Source organism: Cimex lectularius, unplaced genomic scaffold (assembly GCF_000648675.2).
Source record: "Cimex lectularius strain Harlan isolate CLEC.00 unplaced genomic scaffold, Clec_2.1 scaffold36, whole genome shotgun sequence".
Lineage (NCBI taxonomy): Eukaryota > Metazoa > Arthropoda > Insecta > Hemiptera > Cimicidae > Cimex > Cimex lectularius.
In genome coordinates, this window is record NW_019392648.1 from 677,255 (window position 1) to 692,429 (window position 15,175).

The 15,175-nt window shown below is 36.0% G+C and overlaps 1 protein-coding gene across 3 annotated transcripts; it reads left to right on the top strand.

Annotated features, from left to right (window-relative positions):
- Positions 1-36: 36 nt before the first annotated feature.
- LOC106668517 (DC-STAMP domain-containing protein 2-like) lies at positions 37-12,531 on the top strand. Of its 3 annotated transcripts, none has more exons than XR_001340757.2 (16): positions 37-506; positions 3,218-3,357; positions 3,424-3,559; positions 3,626-3,776; positions 6,735-6,894; positions 6,962-7,083; positions 7,140-7,281; positions 8,051-8,264; positions 8,330-8,483; positions 8,545-8,713; positions 8,797-8,961; positions 10,116-10,356; positions 10,872-11,090; positions 11,143-11,249; positions 11,292-11,456; positions 11,514-11,751. XR_001340757.2 is itself a non-coding variant. In XM_014397359.2 (16 exons), the coding sequence occupies exons 1-16, from the start codon at positions 355-357 to the stop codon at positions 12,483-12,485; spliced, it is 3,387 nt and encodes a 1,128-aa protein (XP_014252845.1). In that variant the 5' UTR covers positions 44-354; the 3' UTR covers positions 12,486-12,531. The 3 variants fall into 3 exon arrangements, 2 of the variants coding, with proteins under 2 accessions (XP_014252845.1, XP_014252846.1); XM_014397359.2 differs by having other exon boundaries at positions 44-506; positions 11,314-11,456; positions 11,514-12,531; XM_014397360.2 differs by lacking the exon at positions 37-506 and having other exon boundaries at positions 3,266-3,357; positions 3,654-3,776; positions 11,314-11,456; positions 11,514-12,530.
- Positions 12,532-15,175: the final 2,644 nt, after the last annotated feature.

Here is a 15,175-nt window from a genome sequence, read left to right on the forward strand (position 1 = left end):
ATATTAAATTATAAATTTTATAAAATCTCTCTTTAATTTTTATATTTTCCTTAGGTATCGATAAAATTGGTAGAACAATGTCATTTCCAAACTATTGCCTCAATTTTATTTTCATCTGTCCCAACTCTTTTGCCTAAATCAATACAGCTAATTCAAAAAGTATTGGTTGACACATTTTTTTTTAAATTGTGTAATAATTTACGATCATTTTTGCCGAAAGCTCTGACGAGGCTTGTGATGACTGAATGAATTGAACTGAAGTTTCGATGGTTTATTTAAAATCACATTGACACAAAACCATGCAAAAGGTTATAGCGGATTTCAAAACTTTTTTTGTATCAAGCCTAATAGAAGATGTGCTTCCTTTTTTGGATGCTGAAGGCGATCCGCCTCAGGAGGAAGATGAAGACTTACATGAGGTACAAATCCATCGCCTACGAAGAATCTTCTGGTGTCCAAACTTTGAAACCGACCTGTTCGGAAAAGTTCCATTTTTGGTGGTTGAGGTAATGTATCGAGCATAAAAAAAAACATTAGATGTAATGAAATCTGAAGTAATTGGCTTAGGGTATAATCTTGGAAAAAATTAAAATATGCCTTTTTAAAGGTAAAATATCCACAATGTGATAGAAAACCACTGCACCACTTCAAAATTTTTAATAGAATGCATGAGAACCAATATTGGTTAAAAAAGTTTTAAACCAAAAGATTGTTTTTTTACAAAGAGTATTTATTAGATGTTGAAAAGTCTCAACCGCGAAAAGCCACCATTAAAAGAATGTAGGCAATGTCGGTTGGCCGGTTTGGCAAAGAAGCTCTCATTTGTCAAAAGTCCTGTCAATAGTTGGCCCAAATCTGACTTATATAAGAATTGTTATCCTCACCCGGTTGAGAATAGGCCATGTGAGGTTCACATACCGACACGAACTTTTGTGCCAAAGCGCACGTATGTGTCAGGCGTGTAGGGAAAGGTTGCTCCATGTGTCCCACTTAATTGAACGGTGCCATTCCTTGACTCCGTACAGAAAAGGCCACCCGATATGACAATTATACTTGAACCCAGCGAGTATCTGGGTTGAGTTCCGATTCTTGGAGAAAACTAGGTTGTTTTATTATATACTGTGTTAGAGTGAATGTACTTATTGGCGTGAATGTGCATTATAAGAGGGCTAATGACGGAATATTGAGTCCGTCGACCCCCAATTAGGTTAGTTTTATAATAGTTGCAAAGAGTGATGAAGGAATATCGACCACCCTATTTGAATGAATCATATGTAAGTTAGAATATATTTAAAAGTGAGTAAAAGAGTGGATGGGTTTGGTTTTAGGAACTGATTGCGTTGAGGGCTTAAACGACCCAGCTGTTGATAACCCCTGGAGTGATGGATAAGACTGAGTTCTGTCCTCAAAATTGACAACACCCTGGTTGGTTGATTCTTCAGGCCTGCCGGTATAAATGCGCAAGCTTTCTATTCCAAACTTGTCTAGGAGTGCCTAAATTGCCTAATGGCACTATGAAATCACAATATAACTTTAAAGTGGATTCCCGGACATTAAGGCATAGAAGGAAATGAACAGGCAGACCAACTAGCCAAAAAAGAGGCAACCCTCTCACCCCACGGCACCAGAACCACTAGGTGCACCGGAGTGTGTGCTTAAGTTGGGCTGGAAAAATGGCTTGAGAGAGAGAAACACAAGCACTGAACAGAGCACCAGGTTTGAGATTATAAATCTCTCAAAAAGGATGGGAAGGAACCCCATTCCCCAACAAGCAGTATCTGAGAAAAATTGTAGACCTCTATATTGACCAGTGCCCTCTTAACTACCATCTAAAGAAAATGGACAACGCAGAGATATGCCGAGTCTATCGGGAGGAATCAAAGACTGTGAATGTGAAGCTAGCCCTGTCACCGCACATCCACTTCGGTAAGACAATTCTCACACCAAAAGTGGTACTCCAAGAGGCTCTGAGGATAGAAAAAAGTGCACTTTCCAGCCTGCAAAACCCTCATTCAACGTCCACACCTCAAAAAAGTAAAAAATAAGAATTCACAGAAAAAAAGCCTATCTTCAAAAGTTATAAAAACCTTATTTAAATACTATTTGCTAAAGATATTTAAATATAATACTTAAAGATAACAATCAATCAGTTTTGTGGGCATTTTATTCATCAGGCTTTACAAAAGGACTTGACTACACTAGTTACAGTGTATAAACCGTACCTGAGAAAAACCTCACACTAGTCTTTGTTGTTTTTTTTTTCTTTCCTTTTACGAGGATTCGCAACAGCAGAGGTCATATCAACCCTTGGGGTGCCTGGGTTTGAAAAAAACCCATTTGTAAGTATGACGGGTTCGAATGCAGGGCCGCTGGATTCGAACCCGGGACCTTCACCTTACAGTGACAAGCCGTGTCAACGCCTAAACCGTTCCGGCCACCCCCCCCCCATTGTTGTTTTTATTTTTATTTTTACTATCTGTGATATATAAAACTAGTCTAGTGATTTCATAGTTGAAAAGGTGAAGAAAAAAGAAAAAGAAAATACAAAGATTTAATTTTATATACTTCTGACTAAAAATCAGTAAGTATAAAAATGTGTCTTGTTCTTAGATATGTATTGAGAGGGGGTATATATACAGGGTGAATTGCTACTCGTGCTACAAACTTCTCCAGTAGATTCTTCACCCTAAAATGAACAAAAAAGTTCATATTGTCCATGGTCCGATTCTCNATATATATAAGATGTTAAATTGGCCAAAATTGTATAATATATCATTTTCATTCCTGAAGAACGTAAAATAAAGTTCCGAAAGCTAGGCGAAGATTTAAAATTATAAATATTTTCTTTGGCCACATTTACCCACCTTTGTCCACCAATATTTTTGTTATTCAGTTATAACTTGCAAAATTAAGAAATTCCGATATGCAGGAAGATTTTAAGTCCAACTATCTGTTGAGTGTCGCGGACAAGGGTCAAACCACTTCACAATAATTTCTCCTTATATTCAAAATTAACCATGGGCTATGCCGGGGATTCGAACCTAGGACCACTAGTGTGGCAAATTAGACAACCTAACCCCTCAGCAACCGCAGACCCCAACAATTCGAATAATCTCCTATCATTATCTTTCAATATATCGCGTTTATTTGCACCCTTGCAATAATTACTATTTACTTTTTTTGTGAAAAATTATACCTCTACGTTTGTGAATTGCAGAACCTGTCCAAGCTGTATCGGCGGGAGCAGAGGTGCCAAGTACGGTACGGAAATGTCCAAATGCGAGAAATTTTACGTCAAGCTGTTTGAAGAAGGCACTTTGGAAAACTATTTGCTGAAGAGTGCTGTCGGATTCATCAGTAAGATCGATTCGTTGATTTTATTTTGTCGATTGAACCGTTTTCCATCAACGGATTTTTTTTCAGGCGGAGTGTGTCTCACGTATCTCTTGTTTGTATTTTTCATCCTTCAGCTCAATTTCTCGTTTGCATCGGCAACGGTGATATGCTCGATTTTCGGGATCATGCTCAGTTTGGGGCTCGCGTTTTCCAGGAGGTTCAGGTAAATCCTCCGGTGAATACAGTTTCTGGTTCCGAACGAACAAAACCCATTTATTCGTCGTTGTAGATGCATTGTGTTGATGGTGTTTCCACAGCTTTTCAGCAAAAAAGGAAGACAGGCGCTCATCGCGTATGCCTTTATACTCGTTCTTACGGGTCCGGCTAGAAACGCTTTGCACAACGCCAGGGTGCTGTCGGAAAGCATGGTCTGCGAACAGGTACGCATTCGTCACATTAGGAATTAAGGACTAGATGTGTAATGAGTTCAATTTAAATTTGAAATTGGAAAAAATCATTCTTCCTATTTGAATATTACCAACAATAACGTTTAAGCGAAACTTAGAAACAACGACGAAAAGTAAATTATTAAACCCACATAGACATCACAAAAAACCCGCAAAACAGTACAGACGAGTTTTGCATCGTGGTGTCATGATGTACAAAAAAATACGAAACATGTTCATATTTTAAAACCTTGAAATATGCAAGCACAGCGCATTCAACACGAAGAAACTCATAAATACACAAACAACAAATCACCCACCAGTAAAATCGCTGATCCAATAACTCAGCGCCATAAATAAAGGTCTTTGCACCTTCATGTATGTGATAGTGTTATTTATAGGAACAAATATATTAATTTGCTTGAAAAGAGGGACTTATCCCCCAGTTACCCCGAGAAATACGAGCACTTTGGTGAAATGAGAATTATTTGGCATGTGCATGTAATTTATTAGCGTGAATAGCAGGATTTATTTCCAGCTACCACGAGGAATATCAAGTACTCTGGATGATCAAGTACTCAAGTGATGGAATTTATTAGCGTGACTGGAGAGGCTTATCCCGTACTACCCCGAAGAGTATGTAGTACTCTGGGGTATTGCGAATGTAATTGGTTATTGTGCATGGAGGGGTTTATCCACAATTACCCCGAGCGATATTAATTACTATGGGGTAGTGTGGATGAACGTATGCATGTAATTTATTAGCGTGAATAGCAGGATTTATTTCCAGCTACCCCGAGGAATGTCAAGTACTCTGGATGATCAAGTACTCAAGTGATGTAATTTATTAGCGTGACTGGAGAAGCTTATCCCGTATTACCCCGAGGAGTATGAAGTACTCTGGGTAGTGTGAATGATCTGTGAAATGTGAATGTAATTGGTTATTGTGCATAGAGGGGTTTATACCCAATTACCCCAAGGGACATTAACTACTATGGGGTAGTGTGGATGAACGTATGCATGTAATTTGTAAGCGTGAATAGTAGGGTTTATGTCCAGTTACTTCGAGGAATGTGTACTCTGGAGTGGTGTGATATAATTTATTAGCCTGACTGGAGAGGCTTATCTCGTATTCCCCGAGGAGTATGAAGTACTCTGGGTAGTGTGAATGATCTGTGAAATGTGAATGTAATTGGTTATTGTGCATGGAGGGGTTTATCCCCAATTACCGCAAGGGACGTTAACTACTATGGGGTAGGGTGAATGAACGTATGCATGTAATTTATTAGCGTGAATAGCAGGATTTATTTCCAGCTACCCCGAGGAATGTCAAGTACTCTGGAGTAGTGTGATGTAATTTATTAGCGTGACTGGAGAAGCTTATCCCGTATTACCTCGAGGAGTATGAAGTACTCTGGGTAGTGTGAATGATTTGTGAAATTTGAATGCAATTGGTTATTGTGCATGGAGGGGTTTATCCCCAATTACCCCAAGGGATATTAACTACTATGGGGTAGTGTGGATGAACGTATGCATGTAATTTGTAAACGTGAATAGTAGAGTTTATGTCCAGTTACTCCGAGGAATGTGAAGTACTCTGGAGTGGTGTGATATAATTTATTAGCGTGACTGGAGAGGCTTATCTCGTATTCCCCGAGGAGTATGAAGTACTCTGGGTAGTGTGAATGATCTGCGAAATGTGAATGTAATTGGTTATTGTGCATAGAGGGGTTTATCCCCAATTACCCCAAGGGACATTAACTACTAGAGGGTAGTGTGGATGAATGTATGCATGTAATTTGTAAGCGTGAATAGCAGTGTTTATGTCCAGTTACCCCGAGGAATGTGAAGAACTCAGGAGTGGTGTGATATAATTTATTAGCATGACTGTAGAGGTTTATCCCGCATTACCACGAGCAATATTAACTACTATGGAGTAGTGTGATGTAATTTATTAGCGTGACTGGAAAGGCTTATCCCCAATTCGGGTACCCTGGGGTAGTGTGAATGCTAACCAGACTATTTTTATCTTTTTTCTGTATATTTGTATTACTTTATTCACAATTATCCAAGCCCCGAGGAGAGTAAAAAAATGCTAACAATAGATTAAAGAAAAGAGAGAGCTGGTTGTCATTATATCATAAAACATCGTATAATGGCTGGAGAATCAGTAAAAGAAATTAGTATGTGTAAACCCCGAGAATGATAAGAAACAAAATGCAAAGCTAAGGAAGAGAGGGCTGGCGATGACCTATTACAGACAAACCACCGAAGAAGACAGCATCACGGACTTCAAGAAAATAAATGAAACAATTAGAAATCCTTTACGGATTTATGAAAACTTAAATGTTGATAAAGTTCAAATATTTTAGAATATTTTCCTTTTGAAATCATTGATTACAAAGACGAAATGACGTTAGGATTGGAGACAAAAACTATCAATTGGAGAACGTTAGAGACAAAACATCGACAAAACAATTTAAACGAAAACTGTACATAAATTGCGACTGGCAGGACAATAAAAGTACAATAAACAACAAATAATATAATGTAGGGGCAATGACTGAAAATCACACAATCTCATCTCAAAAGCCCCAACCTTCAGCAATACAGACAAGTTTTAAAAAAATATAAACATGGTGATGGTAGTTGATCTGCGAGTCCAGTACCTCACTGAAGATGGCGTGATGTCGAAACACGTTTATTTCACCAAGTTTAAAATAGCTACCAAATGGATATACACGAAATATGTAAATACAACACGAAAAAACATGTAAACACGCCAGTCAACAACAACCCAACACTTTATTTATGCATTCAAACATTGCACAACATAAAGAGAAAATGAACCGACGAACATAACAGGCCAGAATAAATTTAAAAAATAAAATAAAAACAATAACAGTATAACTGCTAGTGATTATATGAAAATATACGATTTTAAATGTTCAGGAAAAACTGAAAAGAGGGATTCGATCAATGTTGGATATGGTGAAGAAACCGTTCATTGCCATTAAACATTCAATCGAACAAATAATGGCTAAAATCAAAGGAACTTTTAAAAAGATTAAATATCTTGTTTCAACTGTGACAAGAACAATATTGGATTTATGTAAGATCCAGATCAATACACTGACCACAAAGCATTCATTATTGTTTCAAATATTTATTTTTTTTAGTGGGTGTCATTAAATCGGCGTTCGATTGGCTCAACAGCGTGGCTGGGGTTTGTAACAAAAAAATTGGAACACCCTATGCGCGATGTGTTGCAGCTTTGGAAAGCGCAGTGCTCGACTGCAAGGTGAGTCCTTTGTCCAAAAGTTGCCCTTTGTCTTACAAAATTTTGAATACCAACAGGACAAACTGCCTCCTTCACTGCACTGGATGTGCTCGATCACATACGTCTCCAACTTGGTTTGCTATTCAGTGAAATTCATCGATTACGTATGCGTAGGTTTTGAATTTATTAGTGACGATCTTGTGCAAATGACTAAAAGAAGTAAGATAATTTAAAATAAAAACATCGGATTTTATTAAATATAAAACAGTTCATTATGCCTATTGCTGTTACTGCGTTTGAGGCTGAATTTAAGACAATGACATTTTATTTACATATTAAATTAACTAGTTTACTTAGTTAATAAACTAGTTTCGTGGTCCGCTTGACCAATAAATATCTTACAATTAATTAAGGTTTTCAGTTGAGATAAAAAATGGAAAAAAGGCAAAAAGGAGAGAATATTCAAAAGGTGTGGTTGAGATGGGAGGTTGTGTCCGAGTGGATCGAGGTCACGATGGCTCAAGTGGTAGAACAGCGGCGTGTCAAGCCGAAGATCGTTGGTTCGAATCCCGCTCATTGACTTTTTTATCTCAACTGAAAACCTTAATTTATTTACATACTTGAATATGGTTGATAGGGCTAAACTAAAACAATTATAAAATAAATGTGGTAAGACACCCCCCCCCATTTAAATTTCAATATTTTCTTGGCAGAAGTGATTGTGTGATTAATCCCTATGATTATTGAGGGATTATTAAGACCATTGTATTCTTAAACCAATTAAAGCGTAGTGTTTGTATTTTTTGTCAAAATTATGTACAAATGATCCACAATAAGCCAAGACAAGAAATACAAAGACAAATTTTCAAAAAAAATGGCAGTACTTTTCATATCAAATTATTGCGAATTCTTTATAAGAAGAACAAATTTGATACTTTTGTGTAAATAAACAAAATATCTTTTTTTTTTTTAATTTTAATTGTTTAAGGACTGAAAGAGTTTTCTCATCACATCAAGAATATATTTTACGTGTCAGTCGAATTCAAGCACAAACTTGAATATGAAGAAACACCCTCGAAAAATGCCAGTGACATTGCCGCAGGAATCGCTGGAGAAATAAGAGCACGTACTAGTGCAATTTTAGCACTTTTCGACTGGATGAGTTTTGCATTTAGCTTCTTTTTTCTCTATACAATATTTCAGTCAGTTCAGTTTCATTTAAAAAAAAGAGAAAAAAGTTTCGTAAAATTATTGTTTTTTGGTTTAGGACACTTAAATATAGAAGAGATTTTTTGCTGAAAGATTGGTATGATAATCGTTTCATAACGGACAATTTTATTCAAATTGATCTGAAAAGGACTTACATGGGAAAGGAATCACTTTTACCTTTGACCCTTCATGAAAAGAGAAAATATATAAGAGTAAGTAAAATTCCCATTTTCTAATACACTTAAGTTTTTATTTTATCGAAAGAATTTTTAGATAAACTCACTCTGTCTGGTTCAAAGCGAAAAACAACAATTGATCAAAACTGCTATTTATCTTACATTGGCGACAATCAAACTGTCCATTCACATGCTGGCTGACTACAGTTTGTTCTGGATATTGTCCATGATCCGATACCATGGACAGTTTCAAACAGATTTTGACGGTATATTTGCATAGAACATTATTTTACTGTCCTAGTAGTAAAAAACAGATATCAGAAAATATTCTAATGTTTTGGTTTTTCAGCTACGCCAGAAGTAGAGATAAAAGTAAACGGCAAAGGAATTCTGGCTGATATTTATTTGAGTATTGTAAAAGCGTTTCAACCTGAAAACCTCAGCATCGAACGTGACACTACATCATGCCTGCCTGATCCGAAACCACCCGATATGGCCATTTATAGGCAAATTGGTACATACTATATTCAAATTTTATCACTGCCATTTTATGTCTTCATACTTCCATATGGTCTGATAAAATTATTTCACCTCCAAAAGTCCAGCTGCAGATCAGTTGATTGTCGAATTTATTTTGGTTGTTATTATTCTTTTTTAAAAATGTTAAAATTCTTTTTTTTTCTCTTCTGATGTTTAAAATTTTGGGGATGGTTAGGGGCGTCGGTGGCCGCAACGGTTTAGGCGTTGACACGGCGCTCATCACAGTAAGGCCAGCGGCCCTGCATTCGAACCCGACATACTTACAAATGGGCTTTTTTTTTCAAAAACACTGGCACCCCGAGGGTTGATATAACCTCTGCTGTTGCGAAACCTCTTGTGAATAAAAAACAGGAAAAAAAATTTTTGGTTTAATTTTTGGTTTTGTTTGGTTTAAAATACCAACAAAATTGGAAAATAACATTAATTATTGTTCAATTAATTAAGGTTTTAAGTTGAGATAAAGAAGTCAGTGTCACAAGCTGGATTCGAACCCACGACCTTCGGCTTGATACGCCATTACTCTACCACTTGAGCTATCGTGACTTCGATCCAATTGGACACTAACTTCCCATCTCATTCCAACCTTTTGAGTTTTCCCTCCTTATGTCGTGTCACAATAGCTCAAGTGGTAGAGTAACGGCGTATCAGGCCGAAGGTCGTGGGTTCGAACCCAGCCCCACCCTGACTTTTTTATCTCAACTTAAAACCTTAATTAATTGAATGTTTTAATTGGACAAGCAGAAAAATAGTGAATTTGATTAATTATTGTGTAGTTTTTTCATTTCCAGTTTCAATTTTTATTGCTGGTTAGATAAAACAGTGAGAATGTTCAGACTAGAAACCAACCAAGTTTTAGGTTTATCATCTCACATACTTTAAAAAGAAATCTTTCATTTAAAAATAACTTAATTAGCTTGGTTTTAGTATCCATAATAAAAGGCTCTGAAGATGGTCTATATTAGACTGAAAGGCTTCTGACAAAATAAATGCCTATTTTGGAAAAGTCAATTTATTTCCTACCCATCATCTTATTATACTTCCTCAAAATCAGGATGGACACCATCAAAAAATATCCACAAAAATGTTTATTTATTTTTGACTCCCAAACAAAATTGCATAATTTTTCAGTATCACTGATAGTACTCTGTTGGCTACTGTCGATATTGGAAGCTTATGGACTCCGTTTGAGAAATTGGATTATGTGCTATTACTACCCAGATGTTGCTCGTAAGAGATCTGTCTGGTTGTACAATCATATTAATTCACGTAGGAGCACTTTCGTCAAGTATACAAGGAGGCAATTGAGAAAAAAGTACGGTCTGGATTACAAAGGCGATCAGATGCTATTTATGGATCAGTTGAGATACAGGTAATATTTAAATAATAATAAATCAAATATTAAATTGGCCATTTCTCTAACCATTAGTAATAAAAAGCTAGAACATATGTTTTTTTTAAAATTTGTTTTATGATCATAACAACTGTGTAATATAGCTTTATTCAGAACACTGATATAAAAATTAAATTTCAAAATAACAAAAAAAATTTCTGCCTGACTATGGTCGTTTATTTCTTATAAATAATAAAATGATAAATGAAAGTCCAAAAAGGGATATAGAATGTTGGAATAAACCAACTATGTAAAAATTAGTTTGCCTATTTTAGCCTTATAGACAGGAGTTTATGTTTTAACCATGTGCTCATCATTAAATCTCTAGAATCACTATTAAAATATTTAAAAAATTATATTTAAACATGTTTTGTAGTGGAAGCTGTAATGTAAGTTTCAGCTTGGCATATTTAACCATTTATAATATATTTTGCCATGTTCAGATAATCATGTACTAAATTCGACTGTCGTATTATCAAGTTTTTTCACGTTAGGTGTCCAATAATAGCCAAATTGTGCGGCTTGAAACAACCCAAGGCGTGTGTCGTCTGTGGATCGGTGAGCAAGACGAGCGTCGAACCGTTGATACAATGCGAAACGCCGAATTGTGTCGGCGTGTACTGTACACAATGCTACACCGAATTGAAAAAAGTCTGCACCATCTGTCAGTCGCCGATTAATTACGGCGACATTTCAGACATGAGTGAAGAAATGTAATAACTGCCGGTGGCAGTGTATAATGAAAATGACATGGTCAGTTTGCAGGGACTCGAGCGATGTGGACAATGGAGAGGAATTTCCACTGAAAAGATTGAAGCATGAAAAAATCAGATTCAATTATGAAACATCAGATTCAGACGGTGGGAGAACAGGTGAGTCAATAAAAAGGAATATCATATATTATAGTAAAATAGATATTACTACTGAATTTTACAGGACCTACTTCTGATGATGAATTGGATTATTCATATCAGAAAAAAAAGCGTACCCTTGGTTACAAGCCATTTTCAAGATCTTTCGAAGTTGAAGAAAAGGCTGAACCTTCTAAAATCAGAGTCAATGATGTTTTTACTCAGAACGTAGGTATATATTAAAATTCCTAATATCATTTGCTTATAATCTATTTACATTGCCAGGAAGCTGCTAAAAGAAAGCAAGATAAAGTGTCTACTTCGAAAAGTTTGTTCCATAAAAAAATGTCTGGCGTATTGGAAATATTCCCTAGACTAAAAATTTTAAAACGCCTTATACCGAGTAAGAACGATGACCAGAGAACCAGTGATAATAATGAGGAATGCATTGAAAAAAGGGTCGAACATAAAACTGGGATTGATATTAAACAGATCAATGAAAAAAGGCAAACTGCCACAAAAGTACCTTACCTTACATCCAATACAGATATTGATTCTTCAGATTCAGAAACTTCACATCTAATAAAAAAATTAAAAACCCCTCCAGAAATGAAGGCGAGGTTCAGAACTAGCCAGAAGAGCACTGATAATTCCAGTGAGTCTGATTTAGACAAGAGAAAAAAAATACAATCCATTTTATTACCAACACCTAAAAACAGCTCGGTCGATTTAACAAAAATGGATGGAGCGATGCAGACAGATTTTGACCCAAAACCATTTTGCTATGCACCGATTAGAACCGCATTGACACCTGTGTTAAAACAAGACGAACAGTCGAATGTACAATTCTTAGGAGAAAAACTTTTCGCTGAACCACCTAATATTAAACAGACTCCTAAATCGATTAGCCATCAGCTTAAATGTTGTAGGTTAAGTGATGTAAGGAAATCTTCGATCAGATCAACAATAAGAAAAAGAAAAAGTGAAGATTTGTTACATTTCCAGAGTGAACCTTGTGTAGAGGTCATGGAAACAACTAAAACTTCCAAACAAGCAACAAGAGAATCAACGGACACATCATCAAACCCCTGTTCAGAGCAAGAACAAGCATTCCTTGTGAAAAGAAAAACTCGTGTATTCAAGAGAAACTCTAAAAATGATAACTCAACTTCAACAAAAAGATATTCTTTTTTCCAGGGAAAGAAAGCGAAAACTACCTCAGCACAAGTCGCCTACAAACTCTTCGAAGATGAATAATTGTTTCCATTTTAATGAAACTGTAAATAATTATTTTATTTAATTATTCTTCAATAAAAAGCTTAATGAAGAATACAAAACTGAATCTTTAAAAGTTTTTCTAGATAATCTGCAATCTGCTTTAACTGATTGTAAAAAAAATGGTCAATTATTTTACATTTCTTTTACTAAACTGGAGATTTCCTGTCTTGATTCTTGAGTTTATTCCTGTTTGAAAATTAATTTTACCATTTGATGTTTTAATTAATTATACTTTTTATCTAAGGTCTTGGTTGATATGAAAAAGCTAGTGTCAAGAGCAGGATTCGAACCCATGACCATCGAATAAAGTATTTAGCCAAAGGTAGTGGGTTTGAATCCTGCTTGTGGCAATATCTTTTTCGTATCAACCAAGACCTTTGATAAAGCTTATAATTTTTCCATTCACTAGTTTTCATGGTCCACTTGACCAATTAATATCTTTCAATTAATAAAGGTTTTAAGTTGAGATTTTTTAGTTGAAAAATGGCAAAAAGGAGGGAAAATTCGTAAAGGTGGGGTTGAGGTGGGGTTGAGGTGGGAGGTTAGTGACCAAGTGGATCGAAGTCACGATAGTTCAAGTGGTAGGGCAGCGGTGTATTTAGCCGAAGATCGTGGGTTCGAATCCCACTCGTGACACTGACTTTTTTCTCTCAACTAAAAACCTTAATTAATTGAAACTTACAATTTTTATTTTATTTTTTTCTAACCATCCCTAACCACCCCAATCTACAAGCTTGGCACCCATACATCCAAATATGTTTGAGTAGGTATGTTTAAGTCGGAAGTTTTGATTTTAACGGTAATTTAGATTGTCAGTTGAGTAGATAAAAAAGCATTTTAAATCGTTTGTTAAGTGTCTTTTTTTAAATCATGTGTGTGGATTCCAAGTTAGCCTTCTATCAAATTAAGTCCTAAATAGTTAACTTTGTCAGATTGAAGTACAGGTTTATTGTATAAGTATATGCTAGGATAAGTCAATACAAGGAACAACATTCACTTCCAACTTCAATGTCTGTTTATACAGCAGAACTAATTGCAATAGATAGCGCTCTCGATTACATACGAAAATTGGGTGATTCTAAATTTTGTATCCTCACAGACTGTCGAAGCATTGTAGAAAGGATAAATAACATTACCCCAGCATATAAATGCAGAAACTATATTTTTGCCCAAATCTGTAGGAAAATGCTTGAGACAAATATCATGGGAAAAAGGGTGGCATTGTGTTGGGTGAAAGGGCATGCACGCTTATGGCAAAATGAAACGGTGGACGCACTTGCAAAGGAGGCTGCCACATCAGGTCCACCCTTGACATTAAAATTCCTAAAGATGACGGGAAAAACTTTTTGGAAAAGTTTTGTAGAAAATCTGTGGCAAGAAAAATACAACGCATCAAATGTTGGCAATTATTACAGATCACTGTTCCCTGAGCTCAAGAAAAAACCATGGTTTTCGGAAAGCGATAGCCCAGAAGGAATGTCAAAGGAGTTCTATTCTACTATTTTTAGACTGAAGACAAATCATGGCCTTTGGGGTAGCTACAAGAAGAGAATCGGTTTGGCATCGTCTCCGAACTGTCCCACTTGCGATTGCCCTTCAAATCCTTCCCACATAATTGTTGAATGTCCAGAACCAATAAACTTAGAATCTGTCCTAGTAAGCAACAATCCATCAGCTTTCAACATAATCTATGGATTTCTAAAGTCGATAAACGTTTCTTTTTGATTATCTTCAACCATGAAAATTTAGAAGATGAGAAGATGATGGAGCTGAATGAGTGGGCGCGCGGCGGGGACCTGGTCCTGGTCGGCCGATCCCGCTCGACAGTAAAATGAAAATAGAAAACTTCATGGGTAATATGCCAGCATAAACCAAAAAAAAAAAAAAAATTCTAACCATGCAGTATAAATGTGATATTATGTTGTGACTTTGAGAGGTTAACTTTATTTTCCAAAGATTGCTCCAATTTCAATTGGTGATATGTGATTGTGTGACTTAAGGAAAGCTTGTTTAGAAGAGGGGGGGGTCACCAAATTAACTTTTACTCCCCCCCCCAATTAAATAAAAAAGAAGAGGGATGACTTGTTAATATGGCGGTGTCATCTGCGTATTTGGCAGTATGTGCATTCTCATTTGTGGGCATGTAAGAAGTAAAAATTGTGTACAATAGCGAAACGAGTATCGACCCCTGTGGCACTCCAGAAAGCACTTCCTTTCAGAAGCCTCTGATACCGGGTTTACAGCGAAAAATCCCTCTTTGAGTTATGATTGTATTATCAGATAGTAGGCTGGGGATAAAAATATTTGTATGTTCTTCAAGCCACACTTTGTCGAAGGCCTAAGAAACATCTAGAAACACAGTCGCATACGGTTTCTGCTCGAGACATGAAGTAATGAAATCTGTAACTCTGTGAAGTTGATGAGTAGTGTAATGATGGGTTCAAATGCCAAATTATCTGGTAAGATGTTGTTTGAAGTAGCAATAGAGATAATTCTTTTGTAAATTAATTTTTTTATATGTATAAATATTTTTTATATGTATAATTAATTAAAATACTTAATATGATCAATTATGACTACTAACTAAACATTTGGTTTGCCATTAAAGTTGCTGGATTGAAAAATTAACATTTTCAAGGTTTAAAGCTTTCACACCTTCTACAAATTTT